General features: G+C 37.5%; 1 protein-coding gene across 1 annotated transcript in view; it reads right to left on the bottom strand.

The window, feature by feature from the left end:
• Window positions 1-3,581: 3,581 nt before the first annotated feature.
• lrfn5a (leucine rich repeat and fibronectin type III domain containing 5a) overlaps window positions 3,582-18,761 on the bottom strand; it is a 63,082-nt gene continuing 47,902 nt past the window's right edge. The window contains 3 exon segments of the mRNA XM_051134131.1: window positions 3,582-5,240; window positions 14,025-14,323; window positions 14,325-15,433. Coding sequence (XP_050990088.1) covers window positions 4,271-5,240; window positions 14,025-14,323; window positions 14,325-15,413 — 2,358 coding nt within the window. The 5' untranslated portion in view covers window positions 15,414-15,433 and the 3' untranslated portion in view covers window positions 3,582-4,270.

The raw sequence follows: 18,761 nt of genomic DNA, 5'->3' as shown, positions 1-18,761 counted from the left end.
AATACCACATTTAATGTGTGCATGTACACTTGCATGTGTATGTTTCATTATTCCCCTGTGCACAGATACAGATACAAAGCTCAGAGTGAAATAATATGCATGTGGATTTTAAGGATCCAGATGGCAGAGTTCATCTTCTGTTCAGCAATATAGGACAGATAGATTTAGAGGGTTTCAATCTAGCTCAGAATTTTGTCAATCATTTATCATAAGCCAGATCTCTCTCTCCTCCATTCCTGGTTTAATAAACCATGCTATATTATTTAAGAAACAAAGCAATCTGGCATTTTCCTCTGTATGATTAGACAATTATTTCAGCTTGGCATGTATGCATTAGTGTTTTTGCATGTAGCTGTCTATTTGCCATGTTAAGCCTGGCATATAGACAGAGAGACTGATTTAGATTGTGTTTTGATCCTGTGAAATCTCTAATTTGAGTTTTTTTTTTTTTTTTTTTTTTTGGTTGTGATAAAAAAAAAAAAAAAAAAAAAAAACGAATTGCAGTCTTGACAGAATTTTCAACCTAACATCTGTGATTGAACCAAAATATATATTTTAGTTTTTATGAAAAAAAAAAAGTTTGAAAGTATATGTTGACGTGAGCTAAAAAAAGGCTGCGTCTTGTACTTTTATTTATTTATTGCTTCTTGCTTTTCAAAATTGTGTAGTCAAAGATCAGCATGAAATGTTTTAATGTCGATCAAGCATTAGTTCAAAGACTTTCCATAAATAGGATATATATCAGAATCATACTACAGTATTTTATGTTTCATGCCATATTTTGCACCATAATAGTGGAAATGATTTATTTATAATGTTCCAAGTGCAAACGATTGAATATGTAAGATTATGCTCATCTGACATTGCAAAGCCAACAATAATCATGTCTGATTTCAGAGGAAATGTGAAATAAACAAGTTGTCAAAATTCCAAATCCAGATTTCCAAGCATTATTTCATAAACTCGACAAAAGAAATGAAACATCCCACATCTTCTCAAAACTACTCTGTGGATTATAAAGACATCTGTTGATTTTTAATCTTTGAAGAGCAATCCACATTCAGGATTTTCTTGGTTTAGTGAAATTTACATATTTACATATGCGACAGTGAAATGTGTATATATTTATATTACACATGCATTACATATAATATATAAACAATTTTATTTATTGATTTTTCCCAAAAGTTACATCTTGCGTGTAACACTGGTTATCAAAATGGCATTTTAAATCATATGGCCAAAATCCAAAATGTTTAATTTACAAACAGAAAGTGATATCTTGTGGTGTCCCCCGAGGCTCGATTCTAGGCCCTTTATGTATTTTTAAATCTGCGTTTACTTTCACTAGCTGGTGTAATTAATTGACATGCCATCTGTTACCAGTATGCAGATGATGTGCAGCTCTATTTTTAACTTTTCACTTACATTTACAGTATGTGCAATTTGTAAACAATTTTTTATATTAAGCTGAGTAGTAAAGGACTTATTTCGTATTGTATTCCACTATAAAACAGTGAATTGTACTCATTGTGCCAAAGTTAAGTAAGACATCCCTGTGATTAACGATTGTGCTTTAATTTCCCCCTGCAGACTAGCTGAAGTTCTCTGTGTTCGCCTTTCCTCCTCTCTCTAATGAGCTGACACATGCCGATTAAAGACTCGTGACAGAAAAGTGGAGTGAGGGTTGTAAATGTCAATGCCCTCGGCTAAATCTTGATGGCAGAGACACATGGGTGCTCTGACTTGTGAGACTCTCTATGAGACAATAAAGCTGAAGAAAGACGTAACACCGCTGGACCCGCCAGCCGGAAACCATATGTGGTCAAAGAGATCTTCCTAAAGCTACTTACAATTAAGAGTCTAGGGCTTAAGGGGACCATAGCAAGGGCAATTTTATTTATAGTTTATAGATAAGGGACTGTAACACTTTATATGAATGTGTAAGTTTTGTTTGAGCTTTAAAAAAACTAAACTCCCAGGACATTCATGCTGTTGGTATTCTGAAATTGGTGATTTTTCTATTACTGCTGGATCCAATAGCAGCTTAGGAAGTCTTCAATCTGATACATTTTTTAATCCACTTTGGCTGTAATTTTGAGACCTAAAGGATAACTCTTCATGCCTCATGATAAACTTTAAGATGTTACATTGTGAAAAAGACAAATTTATGATGTCATTGCAAGCATTTTTTTTGCACACGATCCTGACATGTCTATATGCCAGTGTGTAAATGATGTGATGCGTTGTCATTTTAATCATCTTATAATGCAGATGCTTTAATGAATGATGAACCATAGAGAATTAGATTCTGTTACCAAGGTGATTAGCTCACACTGAGAGGATAACAGACTGAAAGCAGCAGGCAGCAACGCTGTACTGTATACAATGTATATATTAATTTTAATGGATAACAATGCTTCAGAAAAATCCAGTTTGTTGGGTACTGTAAGATATCATACTGTACGATAACATAAAAACTACAAATTTAATTTACAGTTTTAAAAAATACTCTAAAAATGTATTTAAGAATGTGGACTTACAGTAAAAATTTTTGAAATATTATTATTGTACAGCAATATGACATTATCAGACATCTGTGTAAATATCTTTTATTTATATGTTTCTTATTTTTGTGATCAATTAAGTATGCAAGTATGTTACATCTGTTAGTTGTTTATGGCATTATTTATTATTTCAGAGGCATTTATTGCTTTTTTGTCTACTTTGTGGTTAATGCAAAGACCAATTTGTAATCATGTGACTTACTTGACCAACAATCAAGCAGGATGATGTCTTTGAATGTACATTACCAGTCAAAAGTTTTTGAACAGTACATTTTTTATTTAATCTAAAGTACAGCAAAAACAAAAAAATTCAGAAATATTTTTGCTATTTAAAATAACTGTTTTTAATTTGAATATATTTTAAAATGTAATTTATTCCTGTGATTTCAAAGCTGATTTTTTAGCATCATTACTCCAGTCACATAATCCTTCAGAAATATATTCTAATATTCTAATTCGCTGCTCAAAAAACATATATTATAATTATTATGTTGAAAACAGCTGAGTAGATTTTTTTCAGGTTTCTTTGATGAATAAAAAGTTTAGAACAACAGCATTTTTGTCTGAAATAGAAATGTTTGGGACATTATAAATGTCTTTATCATCACTCTTAATTAATTTCAGCTAAAGGCTGAAGACTGGAGTAATGATGCTGAAAATTTAGTTTTGATCACAGATAATAAATTACATTTTAAAATATATTTAAATAGAAAGCAGTTATTTTAAATAGTAAAATATTTCACAATTTTACTGCTATTTTTTAAATCAAGTAAATGCAGGCTTGGTGAGCAGAAGAGACTTCTTTAAAAAACATTACAGTTCAAAAACTTTTGACTGGTAGTAATATGACAATAAATATGACACTGAATATATCTGTGAATTGTACAGGTGCCATCCCATAAATTCTGAAACACATGGGCATTATGGGGATTTCAAAGCATTTGTAAATCATCTTTCAAGGCTACGTTCATTACTGTAATTTTTTTTTTAACGTTCATAACGACACAAACGGAATAGTTTTGTTTTTTTTATTATTTTACACAACATAAGAACACAGCAGATGTTGTCTTTCTGTACATGGATTTTCTGTGCCTTAAAACAAAGGCAAAATCAATGTTGTCACTGAAAAGAAAAAGCTTGATTTTTTAAAAAATATCAATTTAATAACAGGTCCCAGTATCAAGTCCTTATATAGTTGTTTTTTTTTTTTAGTAGAAGTTTCTCTATAATATGCAGGAAATGTCATTTCCTCGAATAGAAAGGCTTTTTTGTGAAATCTCTTATGTATCCTTCCATCCGTGTAACTGACACAAAGCTCGTATCCAGAAGGAGCCCCTGGTAAGAGGACACAGGAAGGCACCGATGCTTTCCTCTTACCGTGACGCTCGGCGTGTGCAGTGAAGATGGAGGCGTGTCTCTCTCGGGCGATGGATCTTGCTCAAAGCGGCTCTCACACCTCCCTCAAGGCAAATATCCACATTAATCCATGGGTTTCCAGAAAACATTAATAAAAAGACAGCAGAAAATATGATTTGCAGATGGAAACGAAAGAAATGGTGCAAAACGTGCACATTCATACGACCACACACATCTATATACTATGAGCGCCTATACACACCCATCCAGACACACACACATACACACACACACACACGTACACAATGAGATGCAGGCACTCCATCTAGTCTCCAGCAGTTGTACATTCACACGGTGCTTTCTAGAATCCACTCTGAACTGGAAAAAGCAGTTTTCTCACTGTCTAGATTAGAGTTCGCCATTTGGACTAGCATCCCGTTCACGGACATACTCCGCTTGCAAACCACGTTGCCCAGCTTCTGCGAGCCAATGTAGCAGTGATGTTTCGACAGGTTCTCGTTCAAAGAGTACCTGCGTTTAGCCCGCGCTCCTTCCACGGGCAGTGTCATATACTTGGACGAAGACGGACGAGCCCTCCTTAAAATTGGAGTGTCTTTGAAGCGGGATGGAGGGGGTGGGACGGCCTGCTGAAGAGCGGTGGAGTTGTTGCGGTTGGTGTTTTGCGTCTCTGCGTTGGGCAGCGCCTCTACTTTGGGCTCGGCGGTGGCGGCCGGGACGGGTTTTGGCGCTGGTTTGCGCTTTGGCTTTAGTGACCCTGAAGAGCCGGGAGTTGTCCAGCTTTGGCTAACCAGGGAAGTGGAGGTGGAGCAGTCTGGGATGGAGGTCTCTGAGGTGTGGGTTTGGGAATCTGGAGGCGGAGGAAGAGGTGCGGCGGAGCTCTTTTTACACCCCTCGCCCTCCTCCAAGCTCAAAGCACCTTGTTTGGACGCGGACGGCGTGACGGTACATCCTTGCGAGCCGTTGGTTTGCGAGTGCACGTCGGTGACCGAGGTCCCCTTGGCGGAGTCGCCGCTGTTGCACACCTTGTAGCGGATCATGAGGATGATGATGAAGACGAGGACGGAGGCGACGATTATGCCCCCGATGATGATTATCATGGTGCCGCCCAGAAACTGGGACTGCATGAAGTGGCAGCGCAGATATTCGGATTCGGTGGTGAACTGCACGCAGCCCACAACCCGCGTAGCCGTCAGGGAGGTAATGCCGTCGTCGTAAATGGCCAGCACGCAGAGGTCGTACTGCGTCCCGGCGGCCAGGTTATTCACCAGGAAGTTTTTACTCGTTGGGGGAATCATTCTGTTGGGTGAAGAAATGAAGAGTGTTAGAATAAAACATGACATGTTTCATTCATCATTCATTTATTAAATAGCCTTACACCTTTTTAACAACCTCAAGAGTGGTAGCAGTTCCTGCAAAATTTGAATTTACATCTACCGAGAGCATAATCTTCGCATATGTGCATAAAGAAGGGGGGGGCGCGCGTTTTAGGTAATGTAACTTATCTTTTTTTTTTTTTTTTTACAATATTTGGCTTTTTGTAGCAATTCATTTTTTTTTTAATTCATTCAAAATTCATTATTCAAAAGTGAATAAAAACAGCATGTTTTATATATCATAAAACATTTTGATGCTTTTTAAAAAAAGTGTAATGTTCACTAAAGCTGCATTTGTTTAATCAAAAATACTAAATATTATTCCATTATAAAAAAAACTTTTTATTTTTATTAATTTATGTTTTGCAAAGCTGAATTTTCAGCAGTTTTTTACTCCAGTCTTGAGTGGCACGATTTTTAAAAATTGTTTTGATTTGTTGCTCAAGTTGTTGATAAACTGTTGTGCTGCTTAATATTTCTGTAGAACCCGTGATATATATTTTTGTCAGAACACTATTTATTTTAAAATAAATATTTTTAACATTATAAATGTAATACATCCTTGCAAAAAAAGAAAAATGACCCCAAACTTTTGAACGGAAATGTATATTTAAGCACTTAATTGTATAAATATAGTAGAGATATTGTATAAAGCTACTACCAGCTGAGTGGTGGACACCACAACTGAACAAACAGAAAGAACTATTCAAACTGAACTAAACTAAAAAAAATAAATTATGACTCACGTGAAACAAATACAAATTAAGCAAAACATAATTTAGAAAAAATACTGACATTACTTCAAGGTGTTTAAAAATACATTTTAAAATAAAAAAACACACGCAAGTTTCTCGTGAGCACACCAGTTTCTCGTGAGCATGTGAAAGTTTCTCGTGAGCATGTGAGCTTCTAGTGAGCACGCCATAATTTCTTGTGAACATGTGAAAGTATCTCGTGAGCACGCCATTTTTTCTCGTGAAAATGTGAGTTTCTCATAAGCACACAATTGTTTTCGTGTGAAAATGCGAACGTTTCTCGTGAGCACATTCAAGTTTCTTGTGAGCATGTGAGTTTCTCATAAGCACACCATTGTTTCTCGTGAACATGCCATTGTTTCTTGTGAAATGCGAACATTTCTCGTGAGCATGTGAAAGTTTCTCGTGAGCGTGCCATTGTTTCTTGTAAAAATGCGAACGTTTCTTGTGAGCACAGCATAGTTTCTAATGAGCACATGCAAGTTTCTTGTGAGCATGTGAAAGTTTCTTGTGAGCACACCATTGTTTTCTAATGAGCACATGCAAGTTTCTTGTGAGCGCGTGAAAGTTTCTCGTGAGCACGCCATTGTTTCCTGTGAAAATGAGTTTCTTGTGAACGCATTGTTTATTGTGAAATTGCGAACATTTCTCGTGAGCATGAGAAATGTTTCTCGTGAGCACATGCAAGCTTCTTGTGAGCATGTGAAAGTTTCTCGTGAGCATGCCATTGTTTCTTGTGAAAATGCAAACGTTTCTCGTGAGCACAGCAGTTTCTTGTGAACACGTGAAAGTTTCATGTGAACACGTCATTGTTTCTTGTGAAAATGTTAATGTTTCTCGTGAGCACACCATTGTTTCTTGTGAAAACGCAAACATTTCTCGTGAGCATGTGAATGTTTCTCGTGAGGACAGGCAAGCTTCTTGTGAGCATGTAAAAGTTTCGTGAGCATGCCATAATTTCTCGTGAACACGTGAAAGTTTCTTGTGTTCTTTTTTGACATTACAGTACTTCAAGCGGGCCAGTGGTATGATTCTCATTTTGGTTTCTGTTCTGGAATCAAAACCCCACACCAATATATGATTTTCATAATCTAAGCAGAGAGCAGGATAGAGAAGATTGCACATCGGAGCGCTCTGTACAGGAGCGCACCGGTACTAAGCTATTGATAAATATGCTAATACTGGAGGATTTTTATTTGTGTAGCAGGCTCAGGCACAGAGCATGCAGAGTACGTCTTATACTATTCTGAGCATGTTACAATAAACACGTAAAACAAACTGTGATATCAGGGCTATCTCTTATCTCTACCATGTTTACTCTGCTGCAGGCATGTTTAATCACATAATCTAGAGCGTGTAAGTCTGAAGCGGCGGTAAATCTGCTTCGGTGCTGTATCTACAGGAAGTCCTGCTGTACCTGCAGGAGCCTGGGGTCTGCTATCACTCTCTGAACCGTTCACTTCAGACGTGAACAATGGCATCTCTTATCATCCTTCCCCACGCGCCCCACCTGTCTCCTCTGCAGCCTGGCAAACATTCAGCTCATTCAGCCTGCTGAAAGAAGCGCTCTGTGATTTCCCATGCAAACCGACTGGATTTGGAGCACAAAGGTTCTTAGTAGAAGCGGCCTCGCGCCCCAGCCGGTCAAAGCGTTTCAGTATGCTGGGTGAGTGCGTCCGCCGTCATACACACAAACGAATGAGCCCAGCATTTTAATTGCAGGGTTGTTTGGACTAACTAAAAATGTGTTTAATGGTGTCAAGAGGCTAGTCGCTAGGGTCACGTTTCACAAAATGGCTGAAAATATTTGCATGGTTCCACTGTTTGAGTAAGTACTAATTTTATGCAGTGAGGCTTGAATATATCCTCCTATTTCTGGATGCCTTATTGTTAAATGTAACATCTAATTAGCTCACTGCCTAGAATCTATTAGTGTCACTATGTCTGTGTAGCGTCACTTTCCTCTGTGGAGGAGTTTCTCGATACTAGCAGGCAGTTGGCGCTGTTAACGTGAAGAGGTTGAAAAGTTTACAATGCTTGGCAATGACAACAATTACTGGGTAAAGAAAAAAGAAGAGAGATATTTCTGGTAAGTATGGGTACTATATCAAAGTTGTACATAAAGTATTCAGCCAAATACGAAAGAAAAAGTTTCCCATTTAATTGTACTTAATATTTAATAGTAGCCTAAAGAGCACTGCTTGGCTCTTGAAAAGACTGATGAAATCAGTAGGAGATTTCTCATTAACTTCGATGCTCAAACTCTGCAGAACATTTCTTTTAATCACAGTTTTGTTGATGCTTTAGTTGTTCTTGGACTGATCAGTGATCATCTCAAGCTAGATTTGCTTAGGGTTAGCACCGTTTTAGATCAAAAACTCTACACTGAGGTGACTAAAAAAAAAAAAAAGAACATAAATGACCACAGCTGTAGCTAAATAAATTTTACACTGATTGTTTTTTAGCTTTAAGTTTAAGGAAATGAGATCGGACTTGCTAGCTCAGTAGAACAGACAAAAACATAGCTTATTTTTTAGATTTGTGGCATGATGAGCAGTGAAATGTGTACTCTGTCCTTTGAAGAGTGTACACATAATAAAATTACAAGGATTACAAAGTATTATTTTCTGCCTTTAAAATATAATTGAGTAACAGTCTTCACTTTCAACAGAACTTGAGTAATGTCAAAAGTTCCCATAAAATAATTGAGCACAACTAACTCAAGTATTTTACACCTCTGAGAAATGAACACACATTTTGATGAGTATTATGTGCTGAATTATGTGCTTTGTACTTTGAAGGTCTAAATGAAATTACATGGATTAAAAAGTATGATTTTCTGCCTGAGTAAAAATATTCACTTTCAATTATTCAAGTATTTGTTTTTACCTTTGAAAAATGAAAGCAAGTAAAAGAAAAATCATTTAAGTTTGTTTTTCTTTATTAGAGAAGATACTGGTATTGGTGAAATCAAAATAAACTGTATTTCCTTAGAGGGACAGTTCGCCCAAAAATGAAAATTACCTCATGACTGACTCACCCTCAAGTCAATCTAGGTGTATATGACTTTTTTCTTTCAAACAAACACAACTGGAGTTATATTAAAAATTTCCTGGCTCTTCCAAGCTTTATAATGGCAGTGAACGGGTGTTGAGATGTTGAAGTCCAATAAAGTGTATCCATCCATCATAAAAAGTGCTCCGTGTGGCTCCAGGGGGTTAATAAAGGCCTTCTGAAGTGAATCGATGCATTAGTGTATGAAAAATATCCAGTGTTTCCCCTAGGATTCCAGGTTTGGGGGGGATTACCAACAGTACGGTACTTTTTTCGATACATTACTCTCTGTGTAATAACAAAAACATTTATTTCAGTGAAAAAATAAGTTGAAAAATCTCAGTTTCAACATTTTGAACAATAGGGCCCTACAATCTTTTTCTTTCTTTTTTTCAGAAATTCTTGTGTTTTAATTTTTCTGATAATCAAATACAGGCATTAAATATTTATTTATTTTTAATGAAATGAAAATTAAACCTTTTTATTTGTTGCCAAACAAACAGAGTTTTTCTGTTATTTCTGTTATTATTATAATTTCTGCATTTAATTATTTAATTAAATTTGCCAGAAATAGGAATATTTAAACACCTACATTATACTGTACAAAAATAATACAAGACTAATACATTTCTGTTAAATGTTAACCGTAGTTTTATTTTGACAAGTTCCCGATTAGTTTTTGTGTGTATACACTACGGTATGATGCTAATTTTCATAAATGAAACGGTAAAATTTACATTAAGTGACTCTCACAGCAGCTCTGGAGATTACGTTTATGCGTTTATGTCGTCATATAATGAGACGCAGAGGCAGAAAAAAACCGCGAGCGTCACGTGTGCTTCATTATTTGTATAGTAAACAAAGCCGCATCTCTGCCATTCACTCATACAAGCCAAGTGGAACATGGAGGATTCATATTTAAACCGTCTTGTTGCGTTTTAATATTGTTGCGTTTAACACAGACACTAGTCCATATCATGATCTGAATTAAGTGAGAGACCTACTTTTGATTTCTTAAACCAAAAATTGACGAATTCTGCGGCATCCTGCACTATAGAGTAAATTCCGTTTTTAAGAATGGACTCCGCAATCCTGTCTACATTTTAACGGTGGAGAAATTGTAGACACGTGACCACGTAATGTTAGAGACAGAAATGACATGCCGTTGTGTAAATAAGATAAATCACATAATGCTATTTCACTACTTCGGGCCCTAATATAATGGCAGGGGAAACACTGATATCCATACATTTCTATCCAAAATCTCAACACCCATTCACAGCCATTATAAAGCTTGGAAGAGCCAGAACATGATTGTATTCGTCTAAAAGAACTTGACAGTGAGTAAATCATGGGGTCATTTTAATTTTTAGGTGAACTATCCCTAATGCACCTTCCTGGCCTTATTGTGCATGATCATTGGTGCACCTTATTCCAGAGCAAAAAGCTGTTAGTCCAAAATGTTTCCTCTGTAAAATGACCTTGCTTTTTGAGTCCCCTCATACACCAGACTACTTAACATCCACAATGCAAAATCCAATCAATTTCTCATTGAATATTCTGTATAAGTCAGAAATACATTGTGTTACGAAACTAAAATGTGAGTGACTTAAAGCTCAGGAGTGATAGTCAGAAGCTTTCAGAACTCAAAGAATCAAGATAACAGCCCTCATCACTGTGCCCATGGGCAAGACACTTAACCTAGGACAGGTTTAACAGAGGATTGTCTCCATTATAAGTTTATGCCACTTTTCTGCAGCTTTATTGCAGAAAAAAATTTCACTGGCCTTGTTTTTGTGGCGAAAATTCGATTATAGTCTATGTTTCACTGCGACCGCTCTGTTGCTAAATGTGTTAACTGAGAAGGGAGCACTTGATAACAACACGGGGTATCAGCCAGCTGGTTCTCTAGTAAAAAAAAATAGGTCGAGATGTATCTGTAGTCTTTCTGTGGGCTTCATTCTCAGCATTTGTGAAAAGAGCTTCCCACACAATGTGCTCTGTACACAAATGATGAGGTAATGGCTTTGCTACTGCAGTGTGTCTCATTGAACAAGAACGCTCATGGCCAGTGTGTGTTATTGTAATTAGCCGACTGTGGCTCATTTGCAGCAGCCCATTGAGATAAAGTAAGCCAAAAAATGAATCTCTTTTTGATTCCCCCAAGCGAGTCTGCAAAGAACGTAATTATGAGAATGTATTAACGAGTAGAGAGTATGTGAAAGGAAACACTGTTTGAGATTACACTAAAACAGATTGGCTAACACATACAATGCTTTCTGAATATTATCAACACCATAAACTATAGTGATTATTCAATTTTACACTTTAATTTACTCTAGGTAGACGGTCTTGCGAATTCTAATCAGAGAGGTTCATGGATTTTATTCAGTGTTTAGTCTCCCAAATGCCCAAAACCTCTTTAAACCATCAAACCAGACCAGCTTGGGCAGAAATAGCTGCAATATAGAACAAATGACAAAATATCTAAATAAACAATCCATGTGCCCAAGATTTGCAAACCCCTCCCCCTGTCCGCCATTGGCTAGTTAAACAGATAGTTCCGGTTAGTTCCGGTTGGTCAATGTTGCTATGTCAGAATGCTTAGATAAACAGAGCTGAGTTTTGATATTGCTATTTTGATTTACAAATCAGCCTACAAATATCTTACTAATAGTTGTTTCTGCATATCCTAGCAAAAGCTAATGTATTTTAAAACTGAAAAACTTTAGAAGTATAAAGTTATGTAATACAAACTAAAGGCTACACTTTGAAAAAAGATAAAAAAAAACTCACAGTCTAAAAGCCAGGCTACAAAAACTAATACACAGAAAAACACCAGCATTATTCATTTAAGAGAAAATTAGAAATGGATTTCTATTCTACCATTTCGCATGGACAGAAAGCGGCGCATTGATCCATCCATCCATTAGAACAACACAAACTGGTGATGGATTTTTGTGCTAATGTACTAAATATAAGGTCCTTTTTCTCAACCGGCCCCTTTAACACCTTGCTGTTGACTCAAAGGGCAAAAGTCAGTTCAATCATGCATCTAGACTGATTGTGTTTTTTCAACTGCCCTTTAAACCAAATCGTTCATTCTCCTCTTGCTGGCTAGTCTGAGTCTGTTGCTTCTTAAAATTAAATCAACAAATTACAATCTACAGCTAGTTTCAAACAACATGCTGAAATATCTGTCCATTTTCCAAATTTTTGGACTGTATTATTTACACAATAAAAATGACATCCAAAACTTTACATATTAAGTGGAACGCGATAGTGTTTACTTCACATTGCTATTCTATTCATTATGTACTAAAAGAATTTTCAATTTGAGAATTGTTAATTAGTTTCAATAGCCGTGGCCATTTTGTTTATAGATCTAAAACAACGCACATTCTAATTCAGATCAATTCTAAGTTTTACTCCTTTGTTGTTTAGCTTTCTTTCTAATCTAGTTGTCTAATAAACTTGGCATTATATATGACCCTAGACCACAAAACCAGTCGTAAGTAGCACAGGTATATTTTGTAGCAATAGCCAACAATACATTGTCTGGGTCAAAATTATCTATTTTTCTTTTATGCCAAAAATCATTATGATATTAAGGTTAGATCATGTTCCTTGAAGATATTTTGTACATTTCCTACCGTAAACATATCAAAACGTAATTTTTGATTAGTAATATGCATTGCTAAGAACTTCATTTGGACAACTTCAAAGGCAATTTTCTCAGTATTTAGATTTTTTTGCACCCTCAGATTCCAGCATCAATGGAAAGCTTATTTATTCAGCTTTCAGATTATGTAAAATTGACCCTTATGACTATTTTTGTTGTCCAGGGTCAAATATATTGCGAATATTGTTGGGTTTTTGACAAATTGCTCTTGGTCCTCTTTTGTACTTTTGTACTTTTAGGGGTACAACTGCTTGTCACTGGGTCAGTACCCTCAAAAGGACACAGTTGAATGTTCTTTACCCTTAAAGGTTGCACAGTGCAATAAGAGTATATATTACTATCTTAAAGAATTAGTACACTTTCTAGAATAAAAATTCCTGGTGATTTACTCACTCCATGTCAACTAAGATGATTATGCCTTTTTTCTTCAGTCGAAAAGAAATTAAGGTTTTTGAGGAAAGCATTACAGGATTTTTCGCCATGTAGTGGACTTCAATGGGAGCCAATGGGTTGAAGGTTCAAACTGCAGTTTTAATGCAGCTTCAAAGGGCTCTACACGATCCCAGCCAAGAAATAAGTGTCTTATCTATCTAAAACATAAAAATGTATATACTTTTTAACCACAAATGCTCATCTGGCACTAGCTCTGCACATCTACAACTTCACGCATTAACGTAATCACGTTGGAAAGGTCATGCGTGATTTCAAAATCAAAACCTCAACTTTAAAATCGTCCGACATTATTGTTTAACCTTTTTTGTAAAGGCCGCTTGACTTTCTTTGCACGTTCGCTTTGTAAACACTGGCTCGGTACTTCTGCCTACATTTCAACAGGATTTCATAATGGATGAAGTTGAGCTAGTGCAAGATAAGCATTTGTGGTTAAAAAGTATAAATGACCAATCATTTTGCTAGACAAGACCCTTATTCCTCAGCTGGGATCATGTAGGGCTCTTTAAAACTGCATTGAAACTGCGATTTGGACCTTCAACCTATTGATCCTGGAATGTTTTCCTCAAAAACCTTAATTTCTTTTCAACTGAAGAAAGAAAGACATGAACATCTTGGATGACATCGGGGTGAGTAAATGATCAGGAAATCGTTTTTCTGTAAGTGAACTAATCCTTTAAGAGTACATATTACTACTCTAAGGTACTAATATGCACCCTTTAAGGGTTTTGTAAATGCATAAATGTAAAAAGTAAATATTGCTCACCTGTAAACAAGAGAGTCATCGTAGGTTCCATTATACTGAATCTGAAACATGCGTATTCCAGGTATATTCCTCTGGAAGTTAAACTTGATGAGTGCTGTGGACGATGTGGCTTCTGCCATAACCACCTTCTTATCGGAGCTAGTCTTGGCATCACTTGTGTGGTTGCTGCCGTTTGCTCCCGCCCTTGTCGAAGTAGAGATGTCAGAAGAGCCCGGGTCAGGCTCCTGGATGTTATTGGTGCTGTTGCTAATGTGCGGGAGCTTGATGATGACCAGTTCCACGGTCTGGTGGGCCTCCCCCGGCAGGATTCGAGGAAATGCACGTGAAAGAGCCTGTGTCCTTTACTGTGCTTATCAGGATGTCCAACGTGCCGTTGTTGTAAACCAGTGTGCGTGACGTGTTTGAAACCAACTTCCCATCGGGAGATATCCAGTGGATGGCAGGTTCGGGATCTCCCCTGGCTTTGCATTTCAACGCTACCCGTTGGCCTTCAAGGACCCTCATCTCGTGAGAGTGGCGGGTGATGAGGGGCGGTTCGCAGAGGAACTCCTCCTCCGGGATGGACCAGAAATAGCGTCCAGAGAGGTGCACAGGTGTGGCGCAGGTCTCCAAGTCGTCCTCCCGATTGAGCCGCCGAAGCCACAGCAGCTCACAGTTGCAGTGTAAAGGATTTCCTCCAAAGCTCAGAGCGAAAGAGGAGGGATTCATTACGCCGGACGTGGCCAGAACCTGCGCCCGCTGGAAAAGCGGGTCTGGCGGAAGCTTCTGGAGCTTGTTGGAGGTTACGTCCAAGCGGTTGAGCTTCTGTAGGAGGGAAAAAGTCCCCTCAGGAATGTATTCGATCATGTTGTGGTCCAGACTAAGTGTGTGTAGGCTGGTCATCTTTTGAATGGCCTCCCAGGGGATGGTCTCCAGGTTGTTGTAGGATAAGTCCAGTTCTTCGAGGGCTAGTAGGTCATTAAAGGCTCCCATGTGGATGAGGGTCAGTTGGTTGTTGTTCAGAATCAGGTGATGCAGCTTAGACATGCCACTGAAGGTATCGTTGGCTATTCGCGTCAACCGGTTGTGGTCTAGATGCAAGGCTCGTAGGTTCTCCAAGTCCGCGAAAGCATGTGGAGTGATGTAGCTTATTGTATTCCTCGACAAAGTAAGATCCACCAGCTTGGTCATGTTGGCTAAGTCTTTCCGTTTGACGCTGGTGACAAAGTTATCAGCTAGCCGGAGCTCCACGGTGTGCCTGTCGATGTTGGGCGGTACAAAGAGCAGCCCTTTTTTGGCACAGAGTGTTGCGAGGTTGGGGGATAGAACTTGACAGACGCAGCGCTTCGGACAGATCTGGGCCTTCACTGCCATTCCGATAACCAACAAGCAGACAAGCAGTTTTTCCATTGTAAATCAGGTTTTTACACCTAGGGAAAAAAAGAGAAAAAAAAACATAGAGTGTGATTAATATGCTACTGTCCTATTGAACTACAATTTTCAGGCCTTTATTCAGTTAGAGCATAATTGCGTTTGTAGATGTTTATCAAACACCAGTGCTTAGCGCAGCCAGAATGCATGTGATAACAGCAGGCCATTGGTTATCCTGCAGTCATTTCAGGAAGTGTGATAAACAGTTCATCTTGCACAAACAAAACCCCATGTCAGATGTAAGAAATCAGCAGTTTTGTAACACAGCAGTAACATTCCCAAGCTCAAAAACAGTGTTGCCAGATCTCAAAAGAAAAACAAACAACCTGCTCTGATAAAACAAGTCCAAAATAAGTGACTCACTAAATATATGCAACCCATTTTTTTGGCCAGATCACTCTTTTGCCACATTAATTAACAGCATTTCCCATGCTTGGGACTCCACATCAATATTTTCACAGCTGTAATGTAGCTAAAATAAAATATGTATATATTATTCAATATTTTGACAGCTAGAAGAAGTTTTAGACAGCTGTTTCTGGGTTTTCAGAACAGTGTATCTAGAGTTTTTAGCTTGATTTAAAAGCAGCAACATATTTTCATATATGAAGGCCCACTTATACTGTGTGGATAAAACAAATAAATAAATAAAAGCATAATATAATTAAGGTAACATTTTCCCAAATTAAATTATGGACTTAGGTCATTGTGCTAAACCCAAAACAACTAATAACAATTATTACCTGAAAAATACTCTGTACTATTTTAAGTTATATTTTCTATTTCTTTCTACCCAATATTAGAACATAAAAGAAACATTTTGATGCACTTTTATACACTTGCTAGGTAGGACTGGGTGTCGTTCAAAAATGTTCAATATCAATATTGATACCTTGACTTCGAGACTCTGGTTGAACGATACTTTTTCAGATTCAGTTTTAACAAGATTACATTACACATTACTTCAAAAACATTTTTTCTTAGCTTGGTGATGTTTTTACAGATTGGACAACTCTTGAGCCACTACACAAAGGATCAAAATGTAACCAACATAATAACTAAAGTTCAAATAAAGTTCAAATAGTTTTCAGTTTCCACATCTTTTAGGCTAAAAGATGCGAAAAGATGTCATTTTAAAATGCATAGCTCGCATCATCATCATCATTGGAGGTACTACAGTGATCAAAAGTACAAAATCGCTCGTAACTCCTAAACTGCCAGTCGCAGGCTCAAGTGTCTTATGTCTTATTATCCTTGGCTCACGCCAGACAAAATGCATGGACCTCAGATTCGATTGTGAGCCTTTTCGGGTATTTCGCATTTTTTGAAAAACCTATTTTTGCGAACTAGTTCTAGGTTTCACCCGATTGGAACCAAACCAGTGCAGAAAGATTCTCTGGAGAGTGAATATCAACAATTATCCAAAAAAAGTCGAACTTTCGACTCACTGTTGCAGAGGACCAAAACATTCGAAAGGGGCGGGGCCACTTTTTAAAAAATGCCTATAAGTCCTGAACTGAATGAGATATATCCGCCAAACTCAGAACACTTATGTAATAGCTCAATCTAAGGTCACAGGGGAAAAAACACAGAGCGTGGGCATTTGGTGGTGCTATAAGGAGGAAAAAAACTTGGCTGTAAAAGTGGCTATAACTGCACAACCATTTGTTCTATCAACATGAAAATCGGTGCACGGTCTTGGTCTGAAGTGCCACAAGTGTCTACAAGGACATTTGCGTATCTCTAAAAACATGGCAGACAAAGTTTGGGAACCTGTTAGACAAGGTTAACAGAGGCCGTTTGGAAAGAAAATTGGTGGGCCTGTTCGACTCACAGCCATAAAGATCTGAGAGAAATTAGAAAGAAACTGGCAACTGGGGGGCAATATCATAGTTTTCAAGGGCATAAATGATTGCACGGTTTTCCGCTCATATGCACGAAATTCATATTGTACGATAGAACCTACTTTTGCAAACTAGTCCTAGGTTTTTCACTCAATCTGGAAAAAACACTGCAGTACAATTCTATGGACTCTCCAGGCCAATAATTATCAAACAAATACTGAAATTTACCCTTTGGGAAGCTATAACAGGGTTGTTTAGAAAAGGGGCCTCTCCAAATGTACCCAAAATCCTATTAAGCCTAAAGGAAAACCCAGGAAAACATATCTGATGAAACATGAAGCTAATAAACACAATTACGACAGGACATAATTTGTATACAATTTTCATGAGATTCTGCCTGTGTTCGTAACAGTACAGGGTGTTTACAAGAGAAGTACTAAGTAGGTGTAGTGATCGGCTTCATACAAAAGTCTTTTCTGAAATGCAGCGGAAATGGGAGTACTGAACTCGATACCCAGCCCATAAATACAAACTATTCTTGAATATATGCACACACATACAAAAAAAAAAAATAGGGATGAACATTTGGAAATAAATACGTCTTTCACAAAACTATATTCATATTTACTTTCTTCTTATTACTGTAAAAATATACATTAATTTCACAGATCACGCAGCACCACTTGAAGATCCCTGGGGGTCATAAAGTGCAGTTTGAACAGCAGGTGGGGAAATTTCACAGCTGTGATTAGTGGTTAGTCACGCTTTGTGATATGGCAGCTAATTACTAGCTAGTCCAAATACACAACTGGAAATAAGCCCAAAAATGCAACCACTTGCTCATATTTATAAGCAACTTTATGGAAAAAAAAACAGCTTAAAAAAAAGTAGCTTATAATAAGTGCTCATGGCAACACTGCTCAAAATAGATTGATGCAGTCTCTAAAGGAGTGTGGGTTTATTTCAGGCAAAACACATGGCTAACAAACGTCATGCACACTACAGGAACTATTTTAACACTTTAACAGTTTATTAGCAGCAAATTAAGAACAATATTAGTTCATTCTAAACCCAATATGTTCTTTTCATCTTCGATTTCAAGGGTTTTAACACAACACATTCATTGTCTCACTTTCTCACACTTCTCTCGAAGGTGTGACTCATTCTTTCCTACTGTAGAGTCCTTCAGTCTCCATTAGAAAAGTGTGGGTGCACAGAAGAGCTGTTTCATAATGACCATGTGTGTGAACAGGGAGCGCTTTTGCAAGACCCTGACCCAGTGGGGGCAACTGTATTATATTTAATTATATAATTATACTGAGTTGAGTATGTAATGACACAATACAGGGTCTAACAACTCTGCACTCATAGAGAGTACTGCATTAAAAACAGCCATCATTAAATGGTAAGAGAAGCTGACATCAGACTAGGAAATCATGAGGAGACGCACTGAGCATTAGACCTGAAATTACCCACAGAAGCA

The sequence above is a fragment of the Labeo rohita genome, chromosome 17 (genome assembly GCF_022985175.1).
Source record: "Labeo rohita strain BAU-BD-2019 chromosome 17, IGBB_LRoh.1.0, whole genome shotgun sequence".
NCBI classification, from domain to species: Eukaryota; Metazoa; Chordata; class Actinopteri; order Cypriniformes; family Cyprinidae; genus Labeo; species Labeo rohita.
Note: the sequence above shows the minus strand (reverse complement) of the source record. Positions and strands in the feature narration are given on the sequence as shown.